The sequence below is a fragment of the Xenopus tropicalis genome, chromosome 4 (assembly GCF_000004195.4).
Source record: "Xenopus tropicalis strain Nigerian chromosome 4, UCB_Xtro_10.0, whole genome shotgun sequence".
Taxonomy (NCBI): Eukaryota; Metazoa; Chordata; class Amphibia; order Anura; family Pipidae; genus Xenopus; species Xenopus tropicalis.
The window spans coordinates 98,728,419-98,754,030 of NC_030680.2; the positions used below are offsets into that span (position 1 = coordinate 98,728,419).

Below are 25,612 nucleotides of genomic sequence, written 5' to 3' on the forward strand. Positions count from 1 at the left end.
AAATCTTAGGTTGTGCATTGCTATATTCCAGCCATCTGCCCCATAATGCTCCCAGTCCAATATCTTATTGCTTGGTGACAAATAGAAAGCAGTTCACCATTTTGATGGAATTTATAGGGGTGTTCAATTTTGTCCCAACAGAGTTAGCAGTGCAATAGCTCCTAAATTTACCAATAAATAGAAATGTGCAGCAGTTAATAGATACATTCAGGGGCAGTACACTGTACAAAATCTTTTATTTTCCCTTTAATGCTCAATACAAAGAGATTGCAGAAAACATATGATAGTTATAATCTGTTCTCATGAAGAAATCTCATGAAATATACATTGTTACCCTGCTATCGAGGTCTGAACGTGCCAGTGTTTGTAGAAAATCTTTCCAGTTCTGTTATCAGTAGTACACGGTGTTCTGAATGCTGTAATGTATTCCTAGCAGCAACTGCTAAATAAGGTGAAAACAGGACTGGGAACATTTATCACATTATTACAGTTTGTAACCAGCGATAATGTGGACTCTGTATAGTTAAGATTTTTTCTCTACATGGATAAATTGGGAAAAAATGGCATTTATGTGCATTCTGGCAAATGTAGGGAACTGTGCGTCGGTGTCTGCAATGTCACTGTGACTTAGCCAGGCCTGAGCCTGGAAACAGCTTAGGAAACATGGGTGCCCAGCAGGTCTATTATGGATTTGGATATCAGGATATTGGATATCAGGAAGCCTTAATAGCTTGATTTATATGTTTAGATATAAAGCCTTGATTTATACATATAGCAAATGATAGCAGGCAAATAGGGCTCCCTCACAAAGGTGTGTGACACAATTCCTTCAGGGTCATTCATTTATAATTTACTGCCACCATTTCACCCTCTCTTTCTTCTCCTCTCCTTCTTATGCAACCCTTCACCTATCTTTTTCCTCTCCTTCTCTTCTCCTTCTTCTTCTTCTGCCTTTCTTCTCCTGTCCCTTTCCTTGTCTCCTTCTTCTTCAATCCTCTTTCTCCTTTCTTCCTTTCTCCTTCTTCTCCTATCCTTCTTCAAGGAAGGAGGCCAGGATCAGTGCATTTCTTGCTAGAGGCTATAACAGACAAATATAAAGTTGCGGTAGTCGTAGTTTGGTTGATTTTTTAATTTGATTTTTTTGATCAAATGTGATTTTTTTTCTTTTTGATTTTTTGCCCTTTGTAGATAAATCTTAAGGGTTATGTAATCAAAGGGCACTAACTTTGCCCAGGTGCAGTAACTCATAGCAACCAATCAGCAGGTCCAATTTACTGGTAAATGTCCTATTTGGTTACTATAGGTAACTGCAACTGGGCAAACTTAGTGCCTTTGGTCTCGGAGGCAGGGAGCAATAGAAGCAGATCCTGCTTGGTTCAAGCCCTTTATAGAACTCTATGGGTAGTGACTAAATGCCCTTTTGGTGGGCTGTGAATGCTCTTCTTTGGCCAAAATACACGTCCAATCACTGTTCCAATGTCAATAAAAGAATGTGACAGGGTCTATAAGTAATGACTATGAAGATTTTCAAGTATTCCAGTAGTCATTGAATCCAGTTGCTTTAGATTTACCTATACTAAATAGTCTTTGAGTAATGTGAACATAGGAGATGATATAGTACCTGAAAACTCCCCCAACGGGGTCTATTTGGAAAGGTTTATTGCATTATAACATGGCAGCTGGGTGCTAGAGCTCTTAATTCTCTCTAAGAGCTTTTACACATAGGTGTTTCATCCTGTGTGTCTATACCAGAAATGTGCTTAGAAAGACATGTCCTTTAAGCAACAATTAAATAATTTTATTTTGAAATTTCAATCATTTTAAAAATATCATTTCCATTTATACTCCTTAAAAACCATTGCTGCTAAAGCATTTAGGTTTTCTCATTCCATTACTTTGTGGACATCATCACTTGAGAAGTTATATCATCCTGTAGCTCTGTGGCATCTGGAAATATGTGTTTAAAATCATCCATCATAGCCCTACAATATGAATTTAATGGTAATAGTCTCAGCAAGAACCCCAGACCGCAGTATGGCTATGTGATCTCCCTTTTAAATGCTAGCCTTGAACCAAGATATCTGTTTTATCCTGTTTTTGAAATGTCTCTTCAGTTAAAATGGCTGAAAGGGATGATAAATGGAGTGCTGCTTCATTTGCATTGCATTGCCTAAGTACCTGAATTCATCTTTTTCCACTGACCTACATAGGGAAAGGCTCTCTTTTATAGTGAGTTATTATAGGAAAATATTGTTTTGCACCTTTAAGCTTTTTCTATATGTTAAAACATTAGTAGCTAACAAAACTGCAACATATTTGTTCTTATTTGCATGAAGCCTCATGTGTTTTAATGTGCTATGTGTTTCATTAAAGGAACAGTAACACCAAAAAATGAAAGTGTATAAAAGTAACTAAAATATAATGTGCTGCTGCCCTGCACTGGTAAAAGTTGTGTGTTTACTTCAGAAAGTCTACTATAATTTATATAAATAAGTGCTATGTAGCCATGGAGGCAGCCATTCAAAGGAGAAAAGGCACAGGCACACAGCAGATAACAGATAAACCACTATTGTATTCTACAGAACTTATCCGTTACCTGCTATGTAACCTGTGCCTTTTCTCCTTTTTTCCAGCTTGAATGGCTGCCCCCGTAGCTACACAGCAGCTTATTTATATAAATTATAGTAGTGTTACTGTAGCAAACACACCAGTTTTACCAGTGCAGGGCAACAGTGCATTATATTTTTATTACTTTAAAGCTATTTCATTTTTTGGAGTTACTGTTCCTTTAACATGTTTTACCCAATTCCCTTTTTCTAGGGTCCCATGAAACAACCTATAGCCTGAGAATATGCTGCACAGCCTGACCCATAAATAGGTGTCTATATTTCTGTCACATAATGACAAAAGGAGATATAAACCAGGGAAAGGCACTGATGGTGTGAAAGGAATTGTATAGAACAATATGCTTGCCTACCGGTGTGTCCAGTTTGTTATTGCTTATGGTAAACCGGGGGTGAGTGGTCTTTTTTCTTAGGGTTTGCCCTGTTTTCCCTACAAAAATACCTCCTGTCTTACACTTTGTGTATATTATTGCATAAACCACATTGCTGGATGAGCAAGTGTAGTGCCCGTGAATATTGTATTCCTCTAGTGTACTGGTAATTGGCAATTTATCTGAGGAGAGTATGTGGGGGCATGTCTTCCATCACTTCCTTCCACATGAGTGGGTTCCGTCGCTGTTGGGTCCTGAAAGGTAATTTTTTATGATAAGTTTCCTCAGGTTTGGAAGTTGTCTACATGCCACAGGAGGAGGATCTGGAAATATATTATTTAGCCTTTTATCTTTTTGTAGTGTGCCTGTGTAGCTCTCTGGCTATTCTCTGGCAATTTTCCTCTCTAGTCAATTTGTGTCTCTAGTTGATAGTGGGGTGAACGCTATTACATTGTTCGTTGAATTGGATGAGTTTTTGCTCAGTATCTGCCCAAATCATAAAGATGTCACCGATCTAATGGAGGTATGCCTGCCTTGAGCAGGTGGTAACTAAATTGACCTTTTAAGTTGTATCTGTATGTATCTTTAAGAAAACAAATATAAAAGGCCTCTTGTTGGGAGGTGGGATGGCATACGCATCGCTCTGATTTCCAGAAGTCTCTTGAAGTTTCCTCTCAAGGCAACTTCAGGCGACTTCGGCAAATCGTAGCGACACATATACCATCCCACCGGTGATTTACATTCTTGCCAGTGGGATGGCATTGCGGAGAGATTAGTCACCCGTGGCAACAAAGATTTGTCGTGGGGCAACTAATCTCCCCATCTGCCACTGCCCTTAACGGCTTAAGTAATAAAATGTGCAAAGTTTACTTAAGGTCTAGTCGCCTATAGCAACTAATTAGCAAGTTGCATATACTGGTCATCTGTTTAAAACCAAATATCTTATTGTTTGCTATGGGTTGTTGTGAAAGCTGTTCCCTTGTATTACATATGGGGGCTAATAATACATAATTGCTGAGGTTTTGATTGGGGCTTTTAACATGCAATAATATAATATAAGTTTGTGTGTGTTTTCAAAATGTGTTAAAAAGTATTATATAATTTCCCTCATTTCACTGAGCTTTTCTACAAAAAAACCTTTTTGCACATGAGCACAAAATGCTTAGGGCATCCTTAGCAACCTTCTTGCACTTAAAGTATGTGGAAAATCAGCACTGAAAAGCAAAAATGGGTTTTGCAACATGAAATACAATGCGTATTACAGCTCGGTGTGACTATACACAGCTCTGTCTCCTGCCTGGAGTCATTCCATGCCTCAGTAATAATTTTTTCACAGAGATTCCACTGTACAGTAATGCTTAATGGACTGAAATCACTCATCGCTGTGTCTGGTGAAACTGTAATGATGGTTTCCATCAAATTAACCCTTGTCTTCTTGCAGTATTTATCTTTACCCACCAGGGGGAGATGTGGTTTCAAGAAATCAAAGCTGAGCATTTTTCAATCCTAATATTTAAAACAACGAAATTAACAAAAACCCTGAATTAATAATGCAGTAAAGGCTAGTGCCCAGTGAAATCCCTAGGTTTGGCTCTGCAGTGAGCTTTTTACCTGTTTTATGTATTTATATATAAGTATATATGAAAATATTCTTAATTGCTACTTTTTCTACTTTTTTATCCCTGTCATTATCTCACCAACATATACATAATTCTTGTTGTATTTTTATATGTAGTATAATACATTTTGTATGCTACCTAGAGACATAATATAGCTTTTTGGCTTCAAGCAGTATTTCCTAGCAGCTCCATGTCTTGTGCCTTTGTAATTGTACATATTGCTGACTGTTAGTGGGTTAGTGGGATAATTGTTATAAATGTATAATACTTTTCTTATTGCATTTACACAGTGCCGGTAATGGCATTAGCTTCTAATTAAAAGGACACACCTTAAAGCTGGGATTCATTCTAGGGTTGACTGGCATTCAGTATGTCCTGTATTTTGTACTTGCAAAGATTAAGCAAAGCAGTTTGAATGCACTGGTGTGACTATAAAGAAAGCAGATCCTGTAGTTGGGGGACTGGGGGACCCAGACTACAGGGTTTGCTTCCTCTATAGTTGCAAATTAATTCCCCCTATCCTACCAGTGGGGGATGCGAGGGACACGGGTGGGCATAGGATGCAGGTGGGGTAAGGAGAGTTGGCTAAGAGGGAGTTCAGGGGGCCTGGAAGGATTCTTTTGAATAGCATCAGACATGGGCAATTGTTGTGATGTAAGCAAAGTCCATTTTAGTGCTTTGTAATTGTGCTTGCATTCATAAATAATCACTTGCTCCTACTGGCCTCTTTCTAGTGCGTTGCGTAATACAAAGACACTGAAAAGCTATCTAACTCTCTTCTATCCTGTTTAATCAATGGGAAATGAAACATGGAATTTAATGATACAACCCTCCTGCATATTTTCTGTCTCTTAGGTATGTGTAACCCTGACAGATAGTTCCCAGAGCACATAACTCCTCTTTGCACCTCTTTTGTTTCCCCATCAGAGCACCTCACACTCTCAGATGCAGATAAAGAATCTGCAATGGAAAGAACAGATAGCAACAGATATACTCTCTGAGAATGGGAAATAGCAGTTAGAGGGCAATAAGGTGCAAATGCAAAGCCTTCAAATGGAATGTAATCAATTCTGAATCATTAAAATAGTATATCTGGGTCTTGTTTTTATTTCACATTAAGAAAATGCTCTTCAAGGTGATTCTTACCACCGACACCAAAGCTGGGCAATTACCTGAGATGCTCACTAGCTGGAAAGGAGATAAAAAAATGAATCAGGCCTTAGTACAGGAGCCAACAACAGGTCAAAAAATTAATAAACTATCAGTTAGCAGGAAAGGGAATATGCCCTTCAGTATTTTTTAAATCAAGCCATGTGGCCTGCATCTCGCTTACTGAGCTTATAAGGTGATGATGGAGTGTAAAGTTGCTTTGAAAGTGGAATCAATTCATTCTGATGCATTGTGCAGAGGATAAAGAACATGGAAATTGTTGATTCATATGTCTCTATCTGTCATAAGTTATCTCTGGCTTTTTGCTGAAGGGAAAACATCAATTTAAAAAGAAAAAAAGAACTGCAGTAATGGGCACTATATCATAGTAATGCGAAAGAAGATTGTATAAAATTATTGCATAAAAGAAACAAGAAAAAAATATCTGACCTAGCACTTTGGAAAAATAGATTTGAAATAAATAACTGTTTCTGATCTGTTGTAGCCATGAAACGAGCGGTTATTTAGATAATTCAGTGCTAGTATGAGATTTGTTATCCAAGATATTAGGGACATCAATTGTAATACAAAATGAACTGTATTGGGTTTGTTGATGTTTAAGGCTTTCCGTGCATTTTGACTGCTGTGATCCTCTCATGAAGAATCAAATGGTTTGGGGATAATGGTCAAATGGGATGGGGAATGCATTTAATATTGCACTGGCAGCATTATTCATGCCTAACAGTATCAGAAACTTCTATGTACAATGCATTTCTAGTTTAAACAAATAGGAAACAGCTGCAGGTGGTTAGGGTGTTTAGACCTTTGACAGTCTCCCTACTATGGAGCACTATGAGTTAAAAATTCCTGGCTTGACACACTTCAGATCAAGGAACCGGTATGTGTATAACAGGCAACAATTTTGCCAACATAACTTTCATATTCAGGAGGAGGAAGCATTGTTTATTTCAAATACTGTGCTCTTAAGGTATATTTAATTCCTGTTTAATTTAGTATTCAGCCAGTAGATAGGCAATAGCACCAAAGACAACAAAAACAAGGATGACACGCACTTGTAGCTTGGCATTCCCAGTACTAGTTGCAGCTACCATAGATCATATAAAAGAGATAAGTACTGTAAATAGGTCTTAATAATAGTGATTACATTCTTAAAATGTTCTCAAGAGCTACAGGGTTTATCTTTCTAATAAGGCTTGGAGGAGTTTCTTGCTCACTTAGAAGGAGCTGTCAGGGTCAGATAGTTTGGGGACAGAATAGCAGCAGCAGGATGATGAGGCTGGGTAACAGAAAATCTAGAGGGGGAAAGGAAAGGGGAGGCTGCTCCTGGGTTTGTGTATCATAATAGATTTGCCAGATTGTGTGAAGAAGATGGGACTGGCGGTTAAAGATGGGGCTGATCTCTCTAACAACCAGGAGACCAGTTTCTCTAGTAGTGGGGAGGAGAGCAGAGCTACAGTAGGTCTAAACAGAATGTGGTTATAGGGGATTCAATTATTAGGAAAGTGGATAGGGTAATCTGTCATCCAGATCATTACAACCAAACATATTGGTACTAATGACAAAATTACTGGTATGAAGAGTGGGTAAGAGTGGGTTCAGGGATCTAGTTTCTAAGGTCCTCTAATGTCATTTATTCTGAAGTTTTGCTGTGCCACATACACGTTTAGGAAGACAGTGGGAGCTTAGGGAGCTAAGTGCATGGCTAAAGTCTTGGTGTAGGAAAGAGGGCTTTGGGTTCACAGAGCACTGTACCCTTGGGGTACAATCTATATAGCCGTTACCTAATGTAAATATCAGAGGGAAAAGTAGTAACCTCCACTGTATGCTAGCTAATGCTAGGGGATGGAAGATTTAAACTATGAGGTTAGACTGCCAAGGTTGGAGTTGTTTTCTCTGGGAAAAAGGTGCTTGCGAGGGGACATGATTACTCTGTACAAGTACATTAGAGGGGATTATAGACAGATGGGGGGTGTTCTTTTTCCCATAAAAACGATCAGCATTTTAGAGGCCACCCCTTTAGATTAGAAGAACGGAATTTTCATTTGAAGCAGCGTAGGTGGTTTTTCTCCACCTGTAAGATTGTGGAATGCCCTTTCTAGTGATGTGGTAATGGCAGATTCTGTTAATGCCTTTAAGAGGGGCCTGGATGAGTTCTTGAACAAGCATAGTATCCAAGGCTATTGTGATGCTAAAATCTACAATTAGTACTGATATTGGTATATATATATATATATACAGTGGAGGAAATAATTATTTGACCCCTCACTGATTTTGTAAGTTTGTCCAATGACAAAGAAATGAAAAGTCTCAGAACAGTATCATTTCAATGGTAGGTTTATTTTAACAGTGGCAGATAGCACATCAAAAGGAAAATCGAAAAAATAACTTTAAATAAAAGATAGCAACTGATTTGCATTTCATTGAGTGTAATAAGTTTTTGAACCCCTACCAACCATTAAGATTTCTGGCTCCCACTTCTACTCAATTAGTCCACCTCATTAAGGACACCTGTCTTAACTAGTCGCCTGTATAAAAGACACCTGTCCACAGAATCAATCAATCAAGCAGACTCCAAACTCTCCAACATGGGAAAGACCAAAGAGCTGTCCAAGGATGTCAGAGACAAAATTGTAGACCTGCACAAGGCTGGAATGGGCTACAAAACCATTAGCAAGAAGTTGGGGGAGAAGGTGACAACTGTTGGTGCGATTGTTCGAAAATGGAAGGAGCACAAAATGACCATCAATCGACCTCGCTCTGGGGCTCCACGCAAGATCTCACCTCGTGGGGTGTCAATGATTCTGAGAAAGGTGAAAAAGCATCCTAGAACTACACGGGAGGAGTTAGTTAATGACCTCAAATTAGCAGGGACCACAGTCACCAAGAAAACCATTGGAAACACATTACACCGCAATGGATTAAAATCCTGCAGGGCTCGCAAGGTCCCCCTGCTCAAGAAGGCACATGTGCAGGCCCGTCTGAAGTTTGCCAATGAACACCTGAATGATTCTGTGAGTGACTGGGAGAAGGTGCTGTGGTCTGATGAGACCAAAATAGAGCTCTTTGGCATTAACTCAACTCGCTGTGTTTGGAGGAAGAAAAATGCTGCCTATGACCCCCAAAACACCGTCCCCGCCGTCAAGCATGGGGGTGAAAACATTTTGCTTTGGGGGTGTTTTTCTGCTAAGGGCACAGGACAACTTATTCGCATTAACGGGAAAATGGACGGAGCCATGTATCGTGAAATCCTGAACGACAACCTCCTTCCCTCTGCCAGGAAACTGAAAATGGGTCGTGGATGGGTGTTCCAGCACGACAATGACCCAAAACATACAGCAAAGGCAACAAAGGAGTGGCTCAAGAAGAAGCACATTAAGGTCATGGAGTCAGTCTCCGGACCTTAATCCAATAGAAAACCTATGGAGGGAGCTCAAGCTCAGAGTTGCACAGAGACAGCCTCGAAACCTTAGGGATTTAGAGATGATCTGCAAAGAGGAGTGGGACCAACATTCCTCCTAAAATGTGCGCAAACTTGGTCATCAATTACAAGAAACGTTTGACCTCTGTGCTTGCAAACAAGGGTTTTTCCACTAAGTATTAAGTCTTTTTTTGTTAGAGGGTTCAAAAACTTATTTCACTCAATGAAATGCAAATCAGTTGCTATCTTTTATTTAAAGTTATTTTTTCGATTTTCCTTTTGATGTGCTATCTGCCACTGTTAAAATAAACCTACCATTGAAATGATACTGTTCTGAGACTTTTCATTTCTTTGTCATTGGACAAACTTACAAAATCAGTGAGGGGTCAAATAATTATTTCCTCCACTGTATTTATTTACAACATTTATGTATGTGAGTGTAAAAATAAGTCAGGATAGGTTTATGTGTGCTGGGGTTCACTTGGAGGGGTTGAACTTGATGGACTTGTCACTAAAATGTCACCTTTAAAGGCTAGAGTGAGTGGATTTCTAGAACACTACTTCCTCCATTACAGCTCTCTAAGCTGTTACCAGGCAGTAACCAATCAGTGACTTGAGGGGGGCATATGGGACATAACTGTTAACCTTTATTTAACCCATTGGGTGTCTACACTTGCATTTTTCTCAGTGCAAGCTCTCGATCTCCCCCATGTTTAAGTGGAGAGACACATTCAAGGACCATATATTTTAAATCAGAGTAAGTGTGTCCATCTCCCACTTAATGTTTTGAAATGGGCAATTTAGTGTTGTTAATTTAATGTTGACCTGTTAAACCTTGATAATGATGTCATATCCTATTGAGTGCTGTGTATATTATATATATATCCACATGAGGGACCGGACCTTGTTGCAGTAGAACAGTAGAATGTCTCAAATCAGGATTTCACTGCTAACATCTAATGGCAGATACATTTATAGTAGTAAATATCTGATCAGAGTAGCTAAATTATCAAAGGTAGGGTTTGACACTAAAATATGTGGTCATCTCTGACCATCACTGAGGTCGTTGTCCTCAAATAAGGCTATAGTTTCATTCTGGGCAAGTTTTCAGATCTTACTGAATCAAAGCCCCATAAGTGTCCTCATGTTTAAGGGTTATGGCACTCAAGGATTTGATTAATGAGGCGCTGTCACAGTCAAAAAGTCCTTGATTGTCTGTGACTGATGGGGGCACTGGGCACAACAAGCTTTGGATTAACTTTCACGATTGCATCAATCCTTTCAGTAATATCACTGTAAACTTTACAGTATTTACTGGCTTTTATAAGCTAATCAGCAGCAATCATTTTAGTGGAACTGGCTGTGTTCTTTGTGAATATCATAACTCTAACACATTGTCTTGCGCTGATATTAACTGCTTCATATGAATATCAAATAGTTACCTACCCTTCCTTGTTTCAGCCCAGTCTTTTCAGAACACATCACCTCTGTGGGCATTGGTGATTCATAAACAGTTTCTTAAGCTAAAGAAGACATATCTTACTTTTTCATTTAGACAAAGGCGGTTCAGCACTTTCAGTCAATTGAAATAAGGATTCATTCCTGGGGTAACGCTTTCTTCCCTGGTTAACTTACTTGACATTTTGATACCATTAAGTACTCCATGGGCAATGTATACTACCCTACCAATAAAATTACAACTTACTATCTGCCACTACAAGTGCTTCTTGGCAACTTCCTTGGCAATCACCATTTACTTGGGTACTGTGGTTGGAGTATCTGATCAGGTATAGGAGAAAAACAAAAACATTACCAACCCATAATTAATAATTACAAATAACTGCTGATTTCCATACTATGATTTTACTGATGTACGTGACGCATACAATTTAACTGCTGCACTGACCAGTTATCAGGTCTATATATTAGAAAGGTAAAAACATCTGAGAAATAAGAGAGGGTTAAAAAAAATTCTTATTTTTCTTAAAGGAGAACCACCCCCCCTCAGGTATAAAAGCCCCCTTAATTGGCCCAAAACCAACCTAAAAGAGCAGAGCAGCAGTGTACCTGGGTGCCATCTTCCGTTCATTCGGATATGCTTCAGGTCTCACCGCCGATACTTACCCTGCTTGAGCATGTGCAGTTGGGGCTAGCCGGAAATCAGCTTCAACAGTGCATGCTCAGAAGAGAGACGTGAGGGGGTTCGATGCAGGCCAGTTAAGGGGCTTTTATACCTGGGGAGAGGTGTAGTTCTCCTGGAGGTAACAATATTACTAAAATAAGGTAATAAGTAAATGACCCTGATGACAGGTGATCTCTGAGGGAGCACACAGCCCATCACAAAATGGTGGCTCAAGGGAAAAGATGTATAAGGGTAATATTTACTGATATAAATATATATTTCAGTTAGGTAAGATTTTTTAATAGACTGAATAATATGATATAAACTATCTGTTGGTTAAGGGCCTGGACCAGAAGGTTAGCTTTCTATATAGTTACAGAAAGCCCCCAAGCTGCTCTCCTCCTAAAAGCAAGTGGGTGGTGGAAGCTGGCGGAGAGTGGGGGATGCGAATGGGCAGTGGGGTGTTTTCTGTGCGCTCTGGGCCCCTTTGAAAATCTTTTGGTGGGGAGGCCCAGTGTGGGATAGTTATGCTGCTGTCTGTATACATACTAAGCAATGTTTTCTCATCATCATCTTAGGAGAACCGTAAGCCCCAAATATTTGGAAGAAAGTTTTACAATGTGAGAGTCAGGTCCATTCATCTTTTTTTTTTTTTTGCATTCTTTCAACTTTTCTCTGTATTCGATTCTTCCAGCTCTCTCTCATTAGTATACCATACAGTGCTACAAATTGAAACCAGATTAGTTAGGAACAATGGTGCCTGCCCTGCATACTGTTCTTTTTTCTTCAGTTCTTGCTTCTCTTCTATTTCCTCACTTTCATTATTTGACTGCTCTGACTTCTTGCAGACTTCTTGTCCTTGCCAATTAAGATAACTTTAAAACTGTAATTTTTACTATTTGTGATTCATTTTATTATTTTATTACCATATTTCCTTGTCAATAAAATGATAATGTCTAAGCAATCCATATCTTCTATCTTTCTTATGATAGGCATGTTTGATAATTGTTCCCACGTGGTGAGTGACCGTGGCTGGTCTCTTGGGATACGTCCAGTAGTGCCTGGTTCAAAAAGAGATGCTCATTTTTACTTTACAATCCGTACTGATCGCTCTCAAAATGTCACAACCCTGCTGTCTTCATTTCGGTACAAGCCAAGTGTCTGGACCCACCTAGCTGCTACTTATGATGGACATATGGTCTCTCTCTATGTAGATGGAATTCTTATTTCTCGTTCTTATGGTCAGGTTGGTTCTCTGCACAGTCCTTATATTTCATTATGCAGAAGCCTCATGCTTGGAGGGGACAACTCACAAAGTGGTAACTGTTTCCGTGGTCATATTTTCTCTCTTCGTCTATGGTCTGAGCCAAGGACTCAGAAGCAGTTGAGGGATGCCGCCCAAGGAGAATCAGAAATATTTCCAAATAACCACTTTCTTACCTTCCCACCAGAAAATATGTGGGCTTCCTATAAAGAAGGGATATTTCCAGAAATTAACATGGATCTCACACCAGAAATAGACATGATGTCACCTCCTTTGCTTCCTCCATGTGGGAGGACCCTTTGTGATTTGCCTGATGTGATTGCTGGATACAGCCGACCAGGGGTAAACTGGGAAAAAGAGGTGCGTTACCGTGTGGTTAATTTATGTGATGATGATGGCTCCAGACCTCTGGTCAGTGCTGAACAGATCTGTAGGCAGCATCAGGCATTGTCTGATGCATATAGCCCTCTGGGTATCAAATGGCAACTTAATGTACAGGAGATCCATAACTCTAGTTTGCGGAATCGAGCAGTGCTGCCAGGGTGTGAGCCTGGGAGGGTGGGTAATGAACACTGTGACCCTGAATGTAGACATCCACTTACTGGTTTTGATGGGGGTGACTGTGGCCTCTACAGGCCCTGTAACCCTATAAAGAGGGGTGATGGGGTATGCCATCCTGAGTGCAATACAGCAAGGGATGATTACGATGATGGGGATTGTTGTCCAACTCAAGAATCTGGGAGGAGTTCAAAGAACTGCTTTGATCCTGATGCACAAGGAAGGTAAGCAAACAAATTCAGCATATACTACTCTTACGAAATGCAGGAGTGGCATTTGATCCCCTTGTTACGTACTAAGCAGCTGCCTCCTTTGCAAGTGCTTGGTTTGTTGAAGTCTGTATGTATTGATTATGGGTGTATTAAAATCACTTGATTCAAGCTCCAGTTCTTTCTACCTACAAAAAAAAACATTTAGCTTCTACCTTACCAACTTCACAACACAAGCCTTAACTCAGTATTATCATGGTGAACCATGAGCTTAATTCTTCTTCTTCTCAAATTCTTCCCCTGCTTATCTTTCAGCATTATACATGAACATGGATAATTTTATAGGTATGGTCTGCCTTCTACCTTGATATTGAAGGTTAAAGGACATGTAAACCCTAACTATTCCTACCATGTATATAAGTTGAGCACATCTCTCCTAACCATACCATACCATTTGTATCCCCTCAATTTAGCCTGCAACATCACATAAAACTAATAGCAGATTTCACCTGGTGGCCATTTTCCTTCTAAAATCATCAGTGAAACATGTTTGTAAAGGCTCTTATTCAGTTTAACATTCATGCAATCAAGAATGCAGAATGAACACTTTAACAGATAAGCTGAACTCAGGACAGAACGTTAGGAGAAACCATTGGTGGCTAGCTTGGAGGGGGTGTGTTTAGAAAGCTGAGCTTGGAAGCATGTGAGCATGCCCAGTAGCCAACAACAAAAGTATGTTTCCAAGGTTGAGGGCTGAGTGAGTAAGAGGAGGAAAAGGAATCCTAAGTGATTAAGGAGATGCTGCAGTCTTACTGTTAACCTTTAAACAACCATGTGGCAGGTGTAAAGAAAAAAAAGCTGTTCACAGTTTAAATGTTTTATCAGGGGTTTACATGTCCTTTAATCCTATTGCTCTCTGTTTAAATAATGAGACCCTTTTATTTTAATTTTAGTAATATTTCTCAAACCCAAATAGGTTGCTCTCTCTGTACTACTAACTTTCAGCAATCTACAATTAATGTAGTCGTATGCCTTTGTCAATGAAAACTCAGTCTCCTTTTGTTGCACTCAAGCCTCAATGTGCCTCAGTATGAAAAGCTTGATCCCTAGCAGTTAACCTTAAATACCCTCTTTTTATACTCCCACGAATATTTTTTTGTTGCTTTGTTTTCTAACTACAACAATAAAGAACCTTTAATTTCTTCAAATAGAACCTTTTTCCTCTACACTCACCTTTATGAATGACTGTAAAGTACAAAAGACATGTCAGAAACTTTGAGCTCAATGTATTAACTGTTTTATCCCCCAGGACTGAGAACATGATATAGCAATTAAGGCAGCCACTTCTCAGAACATCTAACAGACTTTGGCTATGCCAAAGGTCACAAGAAATTGCCACTGACATATAGCCTTTAATACATCTGCACCAAAAAAACTGCCTTACTTTTTGACATGTATGTCTCATCTGCTCTGTATTGCCTTAAATAAACTAGAATACAACAGTAGATACCTATCAAAAAAGACAAATGCTGTTTGGTTTCATAGTCAAAACATAGTGTATGTGTCGCAGAATACATAGTCACATAGCTGGGTTCGAAAAAAGACCGAACTCTATCACGTTCAACCCCTCGCTATATGAGTAAATCTTAGAAACTACATCATCAATGAGACAGACCTTTGCCATTTATTTAGATATAAATCCAAATTGAGCTTATTTCATGTTCACTTAAAGATGCTCAGCAGTGGAAGGTGAAATGATAAAGTAAGTTGTGCTAAAGAGAATATACGTTAGATGTGCTGCCAATTAATATTTCTGTATGCAAAATGAAAGACTCTTTCAAGGTGCCCATTATCATGCCCCCACAAAAAGCGCTAATTCATGAACAGGTAATTAGTGTTGCAATAGTGATGCTGGCACAAACATTGTAGCAGGTGCTAGAATGCAGCACAGTTCTCAGGGACATGCTTCTGTGTATGGTAAGAGTCAATAAAAATATATGGGGGCTAAACATGTCCTTTTGCATTACAAGTTGCGCCTAACATACATTTCTTGCCTTAGTACATGAGTCCATTGGCAAAAATATATAGTAATCACCTCAGCCAATGATTATTGGAAGCTATAGGAACTGAAGGTTTGATGTCACTGTTATAACCTCACTAGTTTCTCCTTACTAGTTTCATCCAAACCCTCAGTAAAGTTGCAGTATTTCACATTACAGATGATTGAGCAAGGATCTCTGCCTCCCATTAGGAAATTGTTTTGGTAGTAATTGCTATACTACAACATTCTTTATAGGTTTATTCTATCTGAATGTATGCTGGGATTATTTTTGTTTTTTTCTGCTATTTATTTTCCCTTGACAGAGCATACATGAGTGTAAAAGAACTAAAAGACATGCTTCAGCTGAACAACACCTTGTACCTGAATGTCTACTTTGCTAGCTCGGGAGGAGAGGGGTTGGCAGGATCCGCCACTTGGCCCTGGGACAAGGAAGCCCTTGGCCATCAGGGTAAGCAGAATTAATGTATTATGCTTAAAAAAACCTCCAAACATATTTGTTATAATAATATATAATATAATAACCACAAGCACAATTTAGTATATCTGTAACTGCCATTGAGAAACCAAACATGATCTTTAAGTTGGCCTTTAGGTGGATTTCTCGTTTGCACTTCGGTCAAAAGATAACAAAAATACAATACTATTTAATAAATAAATACATGCTATAGAAATATTATACTAGACTAGTAAAAGATCACTTTTGCATGTGACACTTCTCATATCTTATGTGCAAATAATCATTAACAATCATCATAACACCATAACATGTAAACAGGTACTTCTAGACATTTGGGGTTCCAAACTCTTTTCCATAAAGATTATTTTAGCTTTTGTTTTTAGCTTATAACTAGGTTAAGTATATTGAAATATTTATTCAGCCACAAGCAAGCTTTACCAAGAATGTCCAAGACAAAAGAAAAACAGACATCCCTTAATCTTAAAGGAATACTGTCATGGGAAAACTTTTTTTTTTTTTAACACATCAGTTAATAGAGCTTCTCTAGCAGAATCCTGCATTGAAATCCTCTTTTCACAGTTTTTTTATATTTAATTTTTAAATTTCACATGGGGCTTGCTATATTCTTCATTTCCCAGGGTCATGTGACATGTGGAGTCACACTTTACTGCTGAGCTGCAAGTTGGATTGATATATTTTGGTTGACCACTCCCTCAGTCTGAAGGTTATGCCCTTGTGGTCAATGGTCCACATATTTTGGTGCCTTATTGCAAAGGGAATATAACACTACAGTAGGACTATTTGAGGAATAGGAAAAGTGTTGTTAAAAAGCTATACATCAATAGAGTTTTATGCAAGACTGAATCAGCATGCTGAGCCATTAACACGTACAGAGAGTCTAGGCTTATAAATGCCAAAGGAAAATCATTATATATCAAAAACAGACACTGTCCATGTAACGGATGACTTTAATGAAAGCTAAAAAATGCTTTGGCTGAACCCCTAAATATTAATGGAGCCTTATGTTGGGGAGAAATTGCAGCCTTCATAAAAGTCAGCAGGTAAGCAAGAATGTAATAGTTAAAGATTTACCTCTCAGTATTAACCTTAGACAATTCACAGGGTAAGGGATAAAGAAAAATGTTGATGTTAATAATGAATTTAGGTACTTGGCAGATACCGAATGACTTTTAAATCTCTTGGTAATTAAAATATATACATTACATTATTATATACATTATATTATATAAATGGTAATACAGGCAAAGAAAAATGTTGAAGTTAATGAATTTAGGTATTGGCCAGATAACGAATGTCTTTAAAATCTCTTGCAATTAACATATATACATTATATATATATATATAATACAGGCAATGTCTTAAAGTTTCTACAATATTTAGAATGTTTTTTAATCTTTTGCAACAAGTTTTGAAACATTTACCTGGATAATGGAATGCATTGCTGAACATGTATAGTTTAGGGTAAATGTGTTAAATCTTTGTTTAGTTCTTGTAACCAAACCATGTAAGTTTTTTTTATATCTCTATTCTTTTATTGGGGTGGATCATTTGATTAATGGGAGAATGAAATAGAATAGATGAAATCATGTAACCCATCTTATCTATACATTTAGAACATCAAGCTAACACAGCCACACCCAAAATACACAGTTCTGTTTATGTTACATGGTTTTGCAAAGTCTATAATATTCCAGCTTCAGCCTAATGAGTCCTACCTTGTTCTCCTAGGTGGATTAGTTCTTAACCCATCTTATTATGGTATGTCTGGCCATGTTAATACCATGATTCATGAGGTGGGCCATGCCTTGGGACTCTACCATGTATTTAAAGGTGTAAGTGAAAGGGAGTCATGCGATGACCCATGCAGTGAGACAGAACCTTCAATGGAAACAGGGGATCTATGTGAAGACACTGCTCCAACTCCAAAAAACACATTTTGTAGAGATCCTGATCCACAAAATGACACATGCGGGCCAACGTTCTACACTGGAACACCATTTAACAACTACATGAGCTACACAGGTGTGACTTTCACTCTCACTATAATGCATATTGTGATGCTCCCTCATTATAAATTGATTCCATATGATTTAATTAACTTTTTAGTGCTATTTTAGAGCTTACATTTTACATTCTGTGAATATTTGTGGAATTGCAGTTTAAGCACTATGGGATCAATAGGTGCAGTGGTTCAGGAACATCTGTTGGATTCTCCTTTTCTACATTAATGCGAGGTTTTAAATCAATTTATGGCTATATATATAGATATAGAATTGAGGTACCTATTTACAGTACATATGCTACATTTGGATCTCTGCCATAGTACACTAAGGATGGCACACACTGAGACTGTAATATTGTGAAAAAACAGAAACCAATGTAACAGCTCCTAAGAAGACATAGGTTGACCCCATGAAATACTGAGCATCTGTACAGTTTTCTCTCAGTGTTCTGCTGGTTCATGTTTGCATTTTGTGTACTAATAAGTATTTGGACACAGTGGAGCCTTTCTGCACCAGTAAATAAAAGCAATGTATAGGTGGGCCTGCCTGTTCTGTTTTCATTGCATGAACTACAACACCTGCACCCATGCAAAATGTTGGACAAGCACAACTTAACCTGAATGAGGATGCAACTGCATTTTTGTGTATGGGCCCATAAGTATCAGCGATTCATACTAGTTCATGTATTCGCTAGAAACAGAAAACAGCATTATCTTGCAAATCCAGCCCCTGTGTGTATAAGATAAGTTGGTTGGCTTTGCTCTGAATGGAAATTGTTCTTGTTCTTGTGAACATAAATGATAGAAAATGCTAACTAAATGGTTTCAAATTGTTTACCTTTTTCAGTTTAATGAGATCTTTGTGTCTTTGTAATTGGATGACTTATAATTGTGTATTGCTTGTACATGTATGGGAGCTGTTATCCACAATGCTTGGGACTTGAATAAAGGGATCTTTCTGTAATTTGTATCTCCATACCTTAAAGGGGACCTGTCACCCAGACATAAAAAACTTTATAATGAAAGTTTTTTTTAAATTAAACATGATACCCATTTTTTATTAGCACACCCATACCCATTATAAAGGCGTATAAAAATCTACACATATTGCCCTTCCCTCCTCTGTGTCTCAGGCATAGAGGTGGGGCAGACAATTACCTTTACTTTTCATTCAACACTCACTTTCCCCTTTCCTCTTCACCATATAAATGTGTAGCCAGTGCATGGGTATGGACATCAGGTCCCCTATTCTGGCACAATTTGGGGTTGTCAATGCTTGTCTTTATTACAGAGCCCACAAAATGGCACCTGTCTGCTTGCTGTGAGTGTGTAATTCCAAGACTGAAAGAAACAAGATTTATACTATTTATATAGTGTAAGTGAAATTAATTTTGCTTAACAAACAAAACAGAATTTAGTCAGGTCCCCTTTAAGTCTGCTAAAAATCATTTAAACCAGTGCTGTCCAACTGGCGGCCCGCAACCCCCCTCTGTGTGGCCCCCCACCTGTCTGGCTGCTTTGATGGCTTACCTTTGTGTAAGCTTTAAATTGTATCAGTAATTTGACCCCTGCATGGTTTGCACCTCAGATTCAGGCTGTAAACCCCTTGTATTGTTTAAAAATGTAATCCCCTGTGTTGTTCACACCTTTTAATCCCTGCATTGTTTACCCCCTGCAGTGTTCACACCTCAGGCTCAGACTGTAATCACCCACATTGTTCACCTGTTGGGTTGACACCTAAGAAACCCACAAGGGAACATATACTGAGGTGGTACTGCAATTCAAAAGTTTTTTAATATATAGTTATTGTGCAGACTGTAGGAGCAGTACCAGCATTGTATCACTGTATGCTGCATGTGTGTGCCATACACACAGGCAGCATAGGGCAGGCAGAGTATGGCACACACAGGCAGCATAGGGCAGGCAAAGTATGGCACACACGGTTAGGGCAGGCAGAGTATGGCACACACAGGTAGCATAGGGCAGGCAGTGTATGGCACACACAGGCAGCATAGGGCAGGCAGAGTATAACACACAGGTAGGGTAGAGCAGGCAGAGTATGGCACACACAGGCAGCATAGGGCAGTTAGAGCATGGCACACACAGGCTGCATAGGGCAGGCAGAGTATGGAACACACAGGCAGCATAGGGCAGGCAGAGTATGGCACACACAAGCAGCATAGGGCAGGCAGAGTATTGCACACACAGGCAGCATAGGGCAGGCAGAGTATGGCACACACAGGCAGGTTAGGGCAGGCAGAGTATGGCACACACAGGCAGGGTAGGGAAGGCAGAGTATGGCAGGTTTTTGCTGTACTACCACCATTAAAATGGGTATGGTCAAGTGATAACACAGGGGTGGTTTCAAGTGGGTGTGGTTTAAAAAAGGGGAGTGGTCAAAACTGGCTTCCATTATCGGCCCTCCACCATGTAGGCCGAAAAAATTCCGGCCCTTGCTACCACAGAAGTTGGACAGCACTGATTTAAACAATAAGTAAACCCAATAGAATTGTTTTGCCTCCAGTAAGCATCAGTTATATCTTAGTTGGGATCAAGTACAAGGTACTGTTTTATTATTACAGAGAAAGGGGAAATCATTTTTTAAAATTAGAATTATTTGCATATAATGGAATCTATGGGAGGTGGCCTTCCCGTAATTGGGAACTTTCTGGATAATGGGTTTCGGGATAACACATCCCATACCTGTATTTCTATTTTGAACTTCTTTTTTCTGTGTTTAGAATGTTAGATGTAGAAACATAAAATATAACAGCAGGAATGAAATCATTCCATTTCCTTATCCACTAAGTTAGAAGCTTCATGTATAACAAGAGTTCTTGATTTTCATTTCTTATTAACCTCTGCCATCTGCTGGGAGGCTGTTTCATGCATTCTCTGACCTTTTTGTACAATAATAGCTCCTGTTATTACCATCATTCATTCTGTAATCATTTTAAACTTCAGATGATGACTGTGCTAACAGCTTTACACCAAATCAAGTAGCAAGGATGCACTGTTATCTTGACCTAAAGTATCAAGAATGGACTAAGAGTCAGAGGCCGTCACCTGTTCCCTTGCCTCCTGTTGTGATTAAACAGAGCTTAGATTCCCTCACCATTCATTGGCTACCTCCTCTCAGTGGGAAACTCTATGAGAGGTAAGTAATTACAAGTATTTAAGCATGGTAATTTACAAATGCTGCATCGTGTAAAAATGGGACAGATTTGCTCATAACGATGTTATGGGAAACAGAATATCATCACTAAACATTAGTGATGAGCGAATCTGCCCAATTTTGATTCGCCGGAAAATTTGTGAATCTTTAAAAAGATTTGCGTAATGATGAAAATGTTGTGCTTAAAAAAATTTGGACCCTGCGACAATTCTTTTGACACGGGTGACAATTTTTGGAAGTGCGGCAAATTTTTCTGCAGCAAATTTTTTCATCTGTTTCTCGAAACAATCCGCCAATGGCGAATCCATGCCTGGCAAAACATTTCGCCCATCACTACTAAACATCAATAAAAGTATTTCTTACCATATGTTTTAAATATAACATATATTTATTAGTTTTTGGATCTCCCTCTAGGGATTCTACATCAACTTGTGAGTCTTGTTCTTCTGATGGATCATTTTATCAGTATGCATACCATGCCTCCTCTCCTCGAATCTGTGATTCTTCTGGATATTGGACCCCAGAAGAAGCTGTTGGTATGGTTTTTCATATTTCCAAAGTGGCATTTCTGAGAGCAGTTACCTACATTCTTCTGTGTTTTTAATGAATTCCTAATATCTATTCCAAGCTTGTTTCAGGAATTCAAACACATATGGGAAAGATAAAAACACTTAAGAGCTTAATACAAGAATGGAAATAAACATTTAGTGCATGGACTAGATGGACTAAGTGATTCCTTTTTAACATCAGATTCTATCTCCCATAAGTACTTAGCCCTTGAGAGACTTCAGAAAAATGTTGAATCTTTATTTTTCTGTTGTAGGAAAACTAACATGTTGAAGGAATTTGTAGGCTGTGAGTCAAAACATGTCAAATTTTGTAATTATATTACATGTTTAAATATAGCTTTTGCTTAACTATAATAAATATAGCTGTCAGCAAAATTCTTTGAAAATATACACAAAAATGCCCGTATTACCTCATTTTATCAGTTATGTAAAGAAACATCAATATACATGATAATCACACTTAAATACCCACTTGCCTATCTATTCTTTCCTATACCCCAACAGGCTCGTAATTGCAATAATACATCCTACTAAATACTGTAGATCTATAAATTGTTAAATTATTGAAAATAACCAGTTGTGAAAGCTGAATATTGATAGGTAATACAGATTTAATGGAATTTATGGATTAATATTCAGTGGGAGCATTATTCCCCTGGTATTCAGCCTGCGTAACTTGCTGGAACTATATTAATAAATGATGATGATGAAGGCCCTCCATGCAGTCTTATTGCTGGTAATTTTTACCTCTGCAGAAATATCACAAATTCTATCTAGTCTTTGACATTTACTGGCACTGGGAAAATCATGAAAGAAACCAATCAGGTGGTAGGCTCTTTTTATCTAGAGTAAGCATTTGCTATCCAGCAGAAGCCTGGAGGTACAATAGAACTGTGAAAGAAGAGGCTAGACCCTGAGACCCTGCATATATTAATATATCTAAGTTGTGCCTTAAGTGAACTGTGAAAACTTATTTTTTCTTTTCCTGTGAGAACAGCCCCCCATCAATCTGCAGTAGAATGTGGACAATGGTATTGTTTCCAATTCCTTTTGTGCAGTCTCACCATTTATCAGGGCATGAACTAGAAACATGTACAGCCCAAGTATACTGAAAAATAGTAAGAGAATTCACGCACAAGGAAAACAATTTGTCACATGACATAACAAATCATGAACCCCTGCAGTAGGTATATGAGGATATTAGAAGTCACCTTGGAATTCTATAAACTGCAACTCCCCAGTGACTATATTTTACAAAATATATTATATCCCTATAATATCCCTATCCTTTTCCAGGAGGAAAATATGATATTTTTCAACATGAATATAAATATAATATATATATATATATATATATTGTAAACATATATCCCGCACTCACAGACTCACAGGGCTTATGAAAACAAAAAATATTTTATTGGCAAGTGACTAACGTTTCGGCTGACACAGCAGCCTTTCTTCACTTTGAGAAAGGCTGCTGTGTCAGCCGAAATGTTAGTCACTTGCCAATAAAATATTTTTTGTTTTCATAAGCCCTGTGAGTGCGGGATATATGTTTACAGTATCTATGCTTTTGACATTCTGCACCCAGGCATCTGTTGCCTATTTTTGATACGTGAGTGCCTGATCTCTGAGTCCTTATATATATATATATATATATATATATATATATATAAAATATATATCAAAAAAGTAACGGTAATAAGCATTTCTATTTTTGCATTTATATTTTTTTCACAATTCTTTAAATCCTAGGAGTGCTGTCTTTGTTCCCATATAAATAAATAAATATATATATATATATATATATATATATATATATATATATATATATTGTGTCCTTTTCCTCTGCAATTAGGATACAGTACCTTTTGCTTGATCCCAACTAATATAAACCGTATATACTCGAGTATAAGCCGAGGTACCTAATTTTACCTAAGAAAACTGGAAAAACTTATTGACTTGAGTATTAGCCTAGGGTGGGAAATACAGCAGCAACTGCTAAGTTTCAATAATCAAAATAAATACCAATAAAAAGACATTAATTGAGGCATCAGTGGGGTATATATTATTAAATATTTATTTCAAAGAAAAACAGTAAACTAGCTCTGTAAGTGGAGAAAAGGGTATAATATATAGCCTGGCTTTTGATTTTTAATTTGAAATTAAAGATTAAAAACAGTTGCTTTAATAAATGTGGAATGTAGTGAAAATGAGCTCCCACCCCTCAGCGTCCTCCAGCTCCCCCCACCCAGCGTCCTCCCCAACATCCTCCAGCTCCCCTTAGCGTCCTCCCCAACATCCTCCAGCTCCACCCCACTCAGTGTCCTCCCCAACATCCTCCAGCTCCCCCCAACATCCCCCAGCGTTCTCCCCAACATCCCCCAGCATTCTCCCCAACATCCCCCAGCTCCCCCCAAAATCCTCCAGCTCCCCTCAGCATTCCCCCCAACATCCCCCAGCTCCCCGCAATATCCTCCCCCCTCCGCTCGCCTGCCTGTCTGCCTGTCTGCTGCGTCCAGATGCATCTGCCATCTCTTCTTAGGTCCCGCAGCTGCAGATCTTTTATTAGGTTGTGCCCCGTGCGTGCTGATGTGATGCGTACGCACGGGACGCAACCAATAAAATTACCCACTGACCACCAATGAGCCAAGGGCCTGTAACTCTTTAAAGGGGCCCGTGCTTAAAAACTGTATCACAGCCGGGCCCCCTTTAAATCCACGATCGTTCGGCCTGGGACAACTGTGCCCCCCTGGAATATTAATCGCGATTGCTGGCAAGTGAGATCTCTCTGAAAATCTGCTTTTATTTAATCCGACTCGAGTATAAGCTTAGCGTGAAGTTTTCAGCACATTTTTGGTGCTGAAAAACTCGGCTTATACTTAAGTATATACGGTAATTAATCTTTAGTAAAAGCAAAACAATCCTATTGGGTTTATTTAATGTTTGTTTAACTTAAGATATGGAAAGATTACTGGAAAACCCCAGGTCCCAAGCATTCTGGATAATAGATCCAATACCTGTATAGTATTTTCTTGAAGTCTCAGTATATGGCACAGTGGTATGCATTTTATTATATGCCCACAAGGTTTTAGCCTGTTCCATAAACTGAATATGTATTCAGCTATCCACTTATAAATCTCTATTCTTATTTATCATTTCTTTTCCTTGAGAAGGCCCTCCAGATGTAGATCAGCCCTGTGAACCAAGCCTCCAAGCCTGGAGCCCTGAACTCCATCTGTATCATACCAATATGACTGTCCCGTGCCCCCAGCCCAATGGGTGCATGCTGGAACTTCACTTCCAGCATCCCGTCCTGCCACAGTCCATTACAATATGGATAACATACTTATCGCCCAACGTAGTGAGGTCTGTGTCAGACCTTGAAGTGTTGCTTGAACATGGAGAGACAATTGACCTGGGAATGATGGAGGCTTTCTGTGATATGCCATTAACTGTTAGGCTGACGCCAGATCAGAAAGTTACTGGAGTGCGTATTTACACATTTGATGAGCGTATGGAAATAGATGCCGCTCTCCTTATATCTACTCCTCATAACCCTTTGTGCTCAGTCTGCACACCTATAAGATACAAGGTGCTCCGAGACCCTCCTTTTCAAAGAGACCACCATGGAATATGGACTCAGAACCAAAATTCATTTACTGACATGTAAGTACAAAGAAGCAAAATGGTCTTGGGAGTTGTAAGAATTGCTGAATAAAGTGAAATGGTTTTCAGATAATTTATTAAAATGTTGCATGTTTGACAGACAAGACCATAAGATTACTTTTTGAATGATGTCTATAGGCAATGAAGAAATATGTGACAAATGGACAAATGGGAAAGGACATTATGGGTGGGAATCTGTCACGAAGACAAAGCATTGTTATCCATTAAATTAATGTAATAGACAAAAAAGTGGGTGGCATGCATTCAGAACTCAGTTGCCATTAATTTTACATAATTAAATC

At 38.7% G+C, this 25,612-nt stretch overlaps 1 protein-coding gene across 1 annotated transcript in view; it reads left to right on the forward strand.

Annotated features, from left to right (window-relative positions):
- The window catches only part of pappa2 (pappalysin 2), a 70,912-nt gene that overhangs the window by 17,595 nt on the left and 27,705 nt on the right, over positions 1 to 25,612 (forward strand). The window contains exons 3-8 of the mRNA XM_002931469.5: positions 12,317 to 13,370; positions 15,720 to 15,865; positions 17,624 to 17,917; positions 20,862 to 21,054; positions 21,487 to 21,608; positions 24,818 to 25,310. Of these exons, the coding sequence (XP_002931515.4) occupies positions 12,317 to 13,370; positions 15,720 to 15,865; positions 17,624 to 17,917; positions 20,862 to 21,054; positions 21,487 to 21,608; positions 24,818 to 25,310 (2,302 nt within the window). The remainder of the gene's footprint in view (positions 1 to 12,316; positions 13,371 to 15,719; positions 15,866 to 17,623; positions 17,918 to 20,861; positions 21,055 to 21,486; positions 21,609 to 24,817; positions 25,311 to 25,612) is intronic.